Raw genomic sequence first — 10,760 nt, forward strand, 5'->3', positions numbered from 1 at the left:
CTATGGGCAGAAAGTGAACACAAAAGAAGAAAAATCTGCACTTCAAAATTGAAGAGCTAAATTCCAAAGCAGACGCTATCTCACATCTGAACATGAAATTACACAAATTTAAAAAACTAAATGTCAAAACATCTGAATATGACTTCTCACAACTCTAACATCAAGTCGAATTACGCATTTTTCAATCACCGGGTTCAGTGTTAGATATTTAAAACATCGGTTTCAAATGTCAGGCGTGTCGGATGCTGATATCTGGCATCTGACACTAAAACCGATGTTTTAAACAATGGATTCTTTGCTTTTGAAACCGGTGTGGTTGGTTTCGTACGCCTTCTGACAACCCAAACATAAACATTAGACCCGGAAAAAATTTAACCAGCCTTGAGGATTTCTCCTTGTAAACAGCAAGAGAAAACAATGATAATGGACAAAGTTTGAAACTTTATGATTGGTGCTTCTTCTTCGGGTATTCAGTTCGGTTCATATGTCAGATGCCAGGCGTGTCGGATGCTGATATCTGGCATCTTACACTAAAACCGGTGTTTTGATTCTTTGCTTTTGAAACCGGTGTTTTGAACACCGGTTGGTTTTGTATGCCTTTTGATAACCCAAACATAAGCATTAGACCCGGAAAAAATTTAACCGGCCTTGAGGATTTTTCCTCATAAACAGCAAGAGAAAACAATGATAACAGATAAAGTCTGAAACTTTAAGATTGGTGCTTCTTCGGGTATTCAGTTCGGTTCAAAAATCTCCAAGATCCATGCTCAGCCCTAATCTCTAACATCAAGTGGAAATACAGATTTTTCAATCACCGGATTCAGATATTATTGCAACTGAGAAAGTCGCAACTGACACCGGTACTTAAAACATCAGTTTCAAATGCCAGGCGTGTCGGATGCTGATATTTGGCATCTGACACTAAAACTGGTATTTTCAAGACTGGCTTCTTTCCTTTTGAAACCCGTGTTTTGAACACCGGTTGGTTTCGTACACCTTCTGACAACCCGAACAGAAGCATTAGACCCGGAAATTTTTTAACCGGATTAAATACAGCAAGAAAAAACAGTGATAATGGACAAAGTTCGAAACTTTAAGATTGGTACTTCTTCACTAACACAAATTTTATCATAAACATGGACAAAAGCGAAACAGCTTCACACATGAAAATATGAAAAACGGAACAAAAACGAAAAAACAATTGACGGAGAGTTTGGATGATTTTACAAAAATTCCAATTTCTACCCACACTAGAGAGAGAAAGGATGATTTTCCCAGACACACTAATATAGCCAGGCCAACCTCTCCGGTCCGATTTTTTTTAACATTTAAATGACCCTATGAATATATTTTTCCCCCCTTCTGTCGAAAAATAAACCATACAGAAACAAGGAAAATGAAAGAATAGAAATTTAATTAAGAAAATTCGGGAGTAATAGAAACCTTCTTTTTTTGTGTGCTTTTCCGTTGTCATTTTCGGTTCTTTGTTTCTCCGGCCGCCTTCTTCTTGTCGTCCTTTCCTGGCACAAACCTTGGTAAGTTTAAAAGGGTGTTGACGCGGGAAACTCCTTCAAGAGCAGACCATTCGATCGCGTAATCTGATTGCATTGCTTCGTCTTTGTTCGGTGAGTCTTCTTCTTCTTCTTCTTCTGTGTTGCCTTCCGGAACTACTACCTCCTTCCCGTTTCGCACTGTGCCTGAACGACCGAGGTCGGTTGGAGCAGGGGTATCGTCGTCTTTTGGACTGGGAATGTCTGCTTGGTTGACTGAATTAGGCTGCTCTTTGGCGTTGGCGTTGGCGTTAGCATTCTCGTTGGTGTTGTCAATGCGAGCAGTAGACGAGATGTTCGAGTCAAGGAAGAGGCAGACAACGGCGCAATCGTCCACTTTGGAGGTGGGATACTTGTATCTCCAAGCTCGAACTGCTGACTCAACCAAGGCTCTAGCCGCTGAGGACCGTGTCGGGACTGATGCTACGATGTCTACTACCTCTTTATTTGAGAGAACATCCCAAATCTACAATCAAGCAAGACTCTGTTAGATTGCGGAAAAAGGAAAAAAAGTGAGAACCGTCCATCGACTTACCCCATCAGTAGCCAAGACTATAAACTCATCCTTCTCGTTTAGGCGACGGCAGGATATATCAGGCACAGATATAAGTCCGAAATCCTTCAGGCAGAAATCTCCAAAAGCTCGTGCCATGGCGAGGCCAGGAGAGTCATTGTTCGGCAGCCAAACTCTAGCTACCTCAGGTTCATCGTGAAGAGCAAAAACACGCCCTCTACACTTCCGAATTCTCTCTGCTTCCGCTGTAAGAAACCAATTAAAAAAAGGACATAAGCTACAGAGGTAGAATGCAAGATATAAAACCGAAATCTATAACAGCGGCTCGGTTAAAAACCATGCATCAACCACAGCGCGATAAAAGAACCATAGCTCCCACTCAAATTGGCTGTTTCACCGCATCGGACCTAACTTCAGCATCGCACCAATAATTAGGCCTTGCTGAGCTAAGTTCACGTTAGATCATAAACCGTCATGGTCGCTTTCGTTTGTCTTACTCATAAGCGATCTATAGTATTGTTTCGTAAAGCTCATCAATGGCGTTATTCGGGAGTCGTCGGTACAAAAGAAAAAGGGAAGGGAGCTACCTGGAAGATTTGGTTTTAGATCAACTGTGAGCTGAACCGCAATGAGAGAGTTATCCCTGTCTCGTGTACCCATCACAGCTCTCGAGTCCCCAACATTACCAACAATAAGATATTGACCCTGCACGAAGAACCCGAAACAATTGGAGAAGAACATTCACGGAATTCAATTATTGCGGCAAAACAAGTGAAATAAATACCTGCTTGATCAATGTGACTGCGGTCGTACCACTGCAAAAGCAATCGATATTACAATGCACCCTAAGTTCCCTGTCCATGACTTTGAACGCCTTCAGAAACGACTCTTTCAGTGTCTGAAAGATTTCCGGATTCTTCGCAGTTTCCTCGAGATCAGCTGAGGCCCTCAATTCGTCTTCCGCAGAGACAAAAGCGGAGGTGTCTTCAGAGTTCATACTTCCGGCAGTATTAAGGCTAATCTCTTTGAGAACATCTTCGGTGTTTATACTCATTTCCCAGTTAGCGCTCAGTTTTAGGGGAAGATGATCTCTCACTCGTTTAGCAACCATATGACCGTAAGGACCGTGACCATCAAAAACTCCACAAAACACCGTATCTGTCCTCGATCCAAAATTCTGGAAAAGACATAATACGCACAAAGTGAGAAAGAATCATTGAGTTTTCGAAAGACCAAAAGGGTTTATACATAATCAAATACCAATTAAAGTCGGTTAACGAAACACTTGAATCAAAGATGAAGCACTAAGTAAGTTTCATTTCAATTTCAATCATTTGTTTTCATAGAATCTATTAATCGGACAGACATAATTCTGACAGATTGCCATACTTCCGAATTTAATGTAAGAATGGCTTGATTTCTTCGAAACATTTACAATTAATAATCTGACAGAACGATAATGTTCGGTTCCTTATAGGTATGGAGACCAATAAATGCAATTAAAGCCAGACACCAACTTTTTCATGGAATTGATGAATACACATAAAGACTCGCAGAAAATACGAAATTTCATCGAAGATTTAGTTAGATAATTGAAACATACGGGTTTCGAATATTTCGATGTACATGACAGGACCATAAAGGGATGAAAATTCCCGATATGATAACACGATTTATAAAGACAACCAAACTGACACAACAACGATTTACACAATTATCATTTTTCTTGAATTTATATCTTATATAATCATATAACGTAACACAATTTTGACACAATGACCCGAATTTCCACCCGCAAATCAGAAAATCCGGGTTCTGACTGAATAGAAGGAAATTTTGCTGAAAAAAATAAAGATACTGTCAGAAACCAGAAGCAATTGTTATGAAATTACTGCATAAGGACTGTTTCAAATTCAATCCCTTATTCAAGAACTATGTGACATGACATGGAAACCGAACAGATACGAAAACTGAAACAGACACCGAAAAAACATATTTGTAACAAAAAAACATGAAAAAATAGATTTTTTTTCATTGTAAAAGATGATCCGAAATATATAGGGATTTACAGAACATGTGATTGGCATTAATCTACTTCTGAAACACATTACATTCTAGGAACGAGTTTCCACGCTTTAAAATCAATGTTTTCGTGCAACATAATTGAACAATTACGCGGATATATAACAAAAATCGATTTAAATTTCAACAAATTTATGCAACACAGAGAAATTATTACCTCCCAAACAAGCATAGCATCTTGATTAGTCCCTTTCTTGCCTTGTTGGGTGAAAAGCGAAGCGATATTGCTCGACCCGTTTAAGAACAACCTGCCAGGAATCCTGTGCAAAGGTTCTTCTCTTCTATAATCAAAAGAAGGATGCCTTGACCCTGGTTTTTTCTTCGAGTTCTTCCTCTTCTTCACCCCGAAACCCGGGGAAGAAGAAGGCGAACCAGGGCGAGGGCTCCTGCTTTCTGCAGATAAGCAGGACCCCATTCTAAGGGCCCTGATAATACTTAATATGCAATCCAGACCAGCCACACAGTAATAACCACTGTTTTCAGATGACGGATCCGTAACAACTGATTGGTGAAAAATCCTAAAATCTTTCAAAACCTAACCCTAAGATCAATCAACCAATCAATCAATCAAATCCCCAAATTTCTAATTCAAACAATCTTTCTCAAATTCAGAATCTAACCTTTCGAATTTACACCTTAATAATTGCATCTGATCTCTTAATTACAACGCAAAACATCTACAACTAACAATCTATGAACAAATTGAAACATACTCATGAATTTTCACTAAATAACCTTAGATTTGCCTTAAATCCACCTGAAATCGCACAGAATCATACAATTTACAGAAAAGCATAAAAAAAAAAAAAAAAACTCTAAAGCTTTAATGGAAAAAGACACTTTCCGTCGATTCCTTTTAGATAATGGATAAGAATCTTCACTCACAAAAGCTAAAAAGGTAACATCATGAACAGCAGATCTAATTTTACCAAATCAAAGGACACCCATTCGACAATTGTTGCTCACCAACCCTAGATTCAAATCCCAACAAACTTTCCCCCAATTCTAAACGACAATTTCCGGATCAAGCTGGGATAAATCAAAATTGAATCGAGAAAAAGCAAAATTCAATCAATCCAATGCTGAGCAGGATTAAAAATTGGGGAAACTGAGTGAATCCGTTGCAGAGAGAAAGAAAGTTTTTAGAGAGAGAGTGGAGGAATGCGAATAATAAGAACCACTAACACCATGAGAGAAAAAACAATAAATCTGCATAAAAACCGGGTTCGGATAGGGAGAGAGAGAGAGAGAGAGAGAGATAATAGGGGGAGAAACACAAAATTTCTAGAGAGATAAAGTAGAGAGAGAAAGGGTGTCTTCTTCTTCCCCCTTTGTCTGTCACTATCGGAAGAGTTTTTTTTCAGATAATGGTAAGAGCCATGGAGGATTTGGCTATCTAAAAACAACAATATTTTTGGATAATTTTGAGATTAGTTACTAATTAAACACTAAATTAATTAAAATTATTATCATTGTGGGCCATACGTAATTAATTTCTTATTTTTTGGAAAAAAAATAATGGGTGGGATTTTATAAATTTTATTTTTTGATATTTGATGAAATTAAGAAATATCTTTTTTACCCTTTATGTATTTATTTAATAAGATACCAAAATAGGTTTATGGGTTTTTTTTTGGAGAAGTATCAATTTAGGCTCCACGTACAAAATAGCACCAATATAGGTTTAGCGTTTAAAAAAGAGTATCATTTTGGGTCTCGATAACGGAACGAAACACGCCATTGATATTATTCGGTTAGTTCTATCAGAACTTAACGGAGTAATAGGAACGACGTGTCCAATCCGTTATCGAGACCTAAATTGATACCATTTTTTAAACGTTAAGCCTATATTGGTGCTATTTTTATAGGTGGATCCTAAATTGATACTTTCCCAAAAACCATAGACCTGTTTTGGTACTTTATCCCTTTATTTATTTAAGGCTTAATACATCATTTACCCCCTTGAACTTTCAAAGTGTCCTGATAGCTCCTTGAACATGCATAAAATATTCAGTGAGCCCCTCGATTGTAAAAAAGTAAGTTAAATGTGGAAGATGTATTCCACGTGTCTTAGGAATGTTATTATGTGGAAGATGTATTCCACGTGTCTTAGGAATGTTATTACATAATTCATGAATATAGTAAAAATGAAGTTATTACTTGCTCAATTATAAACCTTGTATTCTCTCATATTACAACCGCAATACCCCGATCTTGATTGTTAGGTACCAACATTAAGGATAAAATTACACTATTTGAAATGTTAAAGATAAAATTATGGGTGAACGTTAAGGATAAAATTGTACTATTTGAAATGTTAAGAATAAAATTGCTTTCAAGTACCAACGTTAAGGATAAAATTACACTATTTGAAACGTTAAGGATAAAATTGCATTATTTAAAATGTTAAAGATAATATTTTTACACCTTATCCCTAAATATTATCATCGTGGGTCACACAAAATTAATTTCTTAATTTCGGAAAAAAATAATGGGTGGAATTTTATAAATTTCATTTTTCGAATATTTGATAAAATTAATTAAGAAATTACCTTTTTTAATCCTTGATTTATTTATTTTAGGATAAGATACAAAAATATCATTAATATTTATATCTAAAAGTAATTTTAGTTCTAAGTTCGACTCCTTTCTTAGCCTGGAGACCCTCCTTAATATTAGAGGTGTGAAGATTAGTAATCAGGAGGAGGATAAGGACAGACACTGCTGGGCCTTGACTAATAATGGTTCTTATTCTTGCAAATCGGCCTATGAAGCTTTTACCCCTAATAGGGCTGATCCTCCTTTGGAAATTTGGAAGTCCATTTGGGCCCTCAAAGTCCCCTACCGCATTAGGAGTTTCCTATGGCTGGGAGTCAAAGACAGGCTCCTCACGAATGCAGATAGACACAGAAGGCACTTGGCTGTATCTGGTGCCTGTAGCAGATGCAGCGGCCATGTGGAAACCTTGTGCCATGCTTTGAGGGATTGCCCGAATAGTAGAAAGGTTTGGGAAGGGGTCCTTCCTCACCACATCCTTCCTTCCTTTATGGGGTTCTCTGATATTGACTGGTTCTCTGAAGGCGTTAATGGGAATTTGTTGGCCAGTATGGAGCACGGGGCTATTCTCTTCGCTATTATTTGTCACCAAATGTGGAAATGGAGGAATGAAGAGTTATTTGCTGAGAAGACTGTCTTTATTCCTGACCTCCGGTTTTACTTCTCGAAAAAAACTCTCTGTTATTACAAAGAGTTTTGAAGGAGAGCCCCTGGTTCACCCCTCTCCGGTTAAAGAGGTCCAGTTAGTTGGTTGGAGGAAGCCCAGGGAAGGGGTTGTCAAGTTGAATACGGATGGCTCCTGCCTTAGTAATGGCAGAATTGCTGCTGGTGGAGTTCTTCGGGATGCTGGTGGCGCCTGGCTGGCTGGGTTTACCCATAACTTAGGTACGGGCTCCTCCTTTACTGCAGAGCTCTGGGGGATCTTGTCTGGCATTAAACTCGCCATTCGCATGGGTGTTAAAAGACTTTCGGTGGAGTCTGACAACTTGGAGGCTATCAACAGGATTTCGGATAGACATGCTGTTTGTCTTAAGAGTCAGAATCTCATTAAAGCCATCTTGAGGCTTCGTCCTGCCTTCGATTCTCTTACCTTCTCCCATATTTATAGGGAGCAAAACCGCGTGGCGGATCGCTTGGCAGCTGCTGGGCATGGGGGGATGTTAGGTGTTTCTACCCTTTCCGTTCCTCCTTCTTTTCTGTTACCTTCTCTTCTTGAGGATAGGATTGAGGTCAGTCTTCCTAGACTGATCCCGGGTTAGGTTTTTGTTTGTTTGTTTTTTTTCTTCCCTTCTTACCAAAAAAAAAAAAACAGTCAAGAGCAATTTTACCCCCTAATGTTAACAAGTTGGATCTATTTCAGACATTATTTAGAACGTATATATTTTGTTCATTATTCTGCACCAATTGCATATTATTTGGTTCTAAAAAAATTATATTTTTATAATTTAAAAATAGAATTAGAGATTAATATTTTTAAATTTGATGAAATATTTAGATTTTATTTTTGTCAAACTCAGAAAAATACATTATAATTTTTTAAATTTTTTTACGTCTATTCATAAGTTTGTCATATGTTACTAATGAGTAATAAAATGACGCACATTTAAAATGTAGATTATAATATTGATGACTTAAAAGACAGTTTGATGAATTATTTCTCAAAGTGACCAAATTTGCCTATGTTAGGAGTAAATTTGTTCTTTATCGCCAACATTAGAAGTAAAATTGCATCATTTTAGACATATTAAAATTCTTCCAATCGATTTACGTTGAGTGTATTTTTACACATTATCCCTTTATTTTTATTTTTAATTATAAAAAACAAAAATTGTGGTATCATTTATGCAAGTAGGAAAATATGATTCTTTTGTTAAAACAGAACATGTGAATAACACACAACAACTAGACAAAAAAAGAAAAACATCCTGTTGGTGTAGAATAATGTGGCATAGTTGGGTAAATTATATCTATGGTTACTGAACTTTACCTATTTTAACATTATGGCCACTGAACTTCAATTCTTAACACTATGGTCACTAAACTTTACACTTTTTTAATACTGGTGGCCACTCAATTTTAACTAACTCCTCAAAATGTCCGTTAATGATCTCAAAATGTCCGTTAATGATCTCAAAATGTCCGTTAATGATCTCAAAATGAAAATATTCAAGAATTAAAGTTGTTCAAAACGACATTTACTATGAAATCACATTTTTTATTTTCCAAAATCACATTTTTTGGAGCTTTCTCTCTCTCTCATAACCAAACAACACCTAAATAACCTCAAAACGAAAATTTTCAAGAATTAAAGTTCCTTAGAATATCATTAACACTTCGAATTTTTTTATTTTTTGGCCGTCAACGGTTGTTTTGAGGCGTTGAGTGGCCACCGGTGGTAAAAAAGAATGTAAAGTTCAATGGTCATACTGTTAAGAATTGAAGTTCGATGACCATAATGTTAAATAGGTAAAATTCAGTGGCCATGGGTGTAATTTACCCATATTAAGTTCGATCTGAGATTTCAGAGGCATGGGGGCGAAATAGTAAATGAAGGCCCTCAAGTAAAAAAAGCAATTATATATAAAAAAAAATTACTTAAAATGACACTTTTTTTTATTACGCTTAGCAAGGGAATTAATAAAAACATGCAATTTCATATAAAAAAAACATTTTATTTCGTATTAAATACTCAGTTGCTCATACAAAACATTATCCACGAGCATTTCTAGACGCAAAATCACTAAAAATAATGTCTACATCAATATGTTCTAGCATATTTCTCTCAATACCTAAAATTGGTAAACCATTTAACATTTCTTGTGACGTTATCCAATATTTTTTCAATAATTTTAACTTCATTTTTTTTTCAACAAATACAACGGTCACCGGTATAGTTAGAAGGATTCATAAAACAATTGAAATATTTGGATAACAATCTGTTATTTTGATAAACTCAAGAATTTCAAATAGTGAAATCAACAATTTTAGCAAAATCATTTGCAATACTTTCATTTCTGAAAAAATATCAAATGCATCAACATGCGAAAAATTATTATAAGAAAATATAGTCGTAAATTTGTGTGTTGTGATTGTTTAGACCTAAAAATTATATTTACTGCCGTTGCATCTTTTGAGATTTTAATTTCTATAATTTTTTTAATAAATTTTTTATTTTTTGGGCCCCTCCTTTATGTCAAGACGTGTGTTGCGGTTTGTTTAGGCCTAAGATTATATCTCTAACTGTTACATTTTAATATTTAATTTTTTATATTATTTAATTTTTAAAAAAATATATTATTTTTAGACCCCTGCATTCCTTGGACTCTGAGCAGGCGCCCCTCCTGCTCATGTCCAGGGACGATCCTGCGTTGATATGATAATAATTGAATTTTAATAATATTACATGTTGATTTTTTAGATTTTTAGCAGGCGCTAAGTGTTTTCAACATCAATCCTTACGATTGAGCCATGTGGTGCGACATGGCACAATCACATGGATCAGTGTTTGCAACATCGAGTGCTTTCAATAAGAACTCGTTGATCTGATAATGAGTGTCTTGATATATAAATGCACACTTAAATTTGTAACTTTTTACCATTTGACACAATGTTTTAGACTGATCATATGCCTGAATTTGTCAATCTGTTCCTAGTATGTGTTTAAACTTGTCAACTTAGGACCTACACACCTTTATTTGCTGATTTGCCAACGACGTTGTAAATAACACACTGTTTAATCCTTACTAATGCAAGATGTCAAATCAGCAAATAAGAGTGTCCAATGTCTGAAATTGACAAGTTTATGTATGTAATAGGTCAAAATTGACACATTCATAATATAGGATGCTAAATAGGCAACTTCGTTCTTTTATTTTTTTAGCTTATTTCTATTGTTTTATTTCAAACAACGAGTATAAATAGATGGAGTATCGGTCTGTTTCGGTCACTAATCAAACTGTGAGTTAACCAAATCAATATTTACACAATTACAGAAATCGAATTGAACCAAATACAACAAATAATTAAGTATTATCAAATCGAAAAATTTGAGTTCAATT

At 36.0% G+C, this 10,760-nt stretch overlaps 1 protein-coding gene across 1 annotated transcript; it reads right to left on the reverse strand.

The window, feature by feature from the left end:
- Nucleotides 1–1,084: 1,084 nt before the first annotated feature.
- On the reverse strand, nt 1,085–5,513 carry LOC136228769 (probable protein phosphatase 2C 33). The gene is made up of 5 exons (XM_066017246.1): nt 4,304–5,513; nt 2,849–3,241; nt 2,652–2,769; nt 2,086–2,309; nt 1,085–2,016 (listed from the first exon to the last, which is right to left on the reverse strand). Exons 1-5 carry the CDS (start codon nt 4,559–4,561, stop codon nt 1,471–1,473), a joined length of 1,539 nt encoding a protein of 512 aa, XP_065873318.1. The 5' UTR covers nt 4,562–5,513; the 3' UTR covers nt 1,085–1,470.
- Between the last annotated feature and the right edge of the window lie 5,247 nt (nt 5,514–10,760).

The sequence above is a fragment of the Euphorbia lathyris genome, chromosome 5 (assembly GCF_963576675.1).
Source record: "Euphorbia lathyris chromosome 5, ddEupLath1.1, whole genome shotgun sequence".
In the NCBI taxonomy this organism is placed as follows: Eukaryota; Viridiplantae; Streptophyta; class Magnoliopsida; order Malpighiales; family Euphorbiaceae; genus Euphorbia; species Euphorbia lathyris.

What these genes read in the sequence shown, in the direction of transcription:
- LOC136228769 (XM_066017246.1), bottom strand. Translation starts at nt 4,561, where the DNA reads ATGGGGTCCTGCTTATCTGCAGAAAGCAGGAGCCCTCGCCCTGGTTCG. An exon ending in CAGTCACATTGATCAAGCAG is followed by an intron (nt 2,770 to 2,848) that starts GTATTTATTTCA and finishes TTCTTCGTGCAG; the next exon opens with GGTCAATATCTTATTGTTGG. An exon ending in TCTAAAACCAAATCTTCCAG is followed by an intron (nt 2,310 to 2,651) that starts GTAGCTCCCTTC and finishes GGTTTCTTACAG; the next exon opens with CGGAAGCAGAGAGAATTCGG.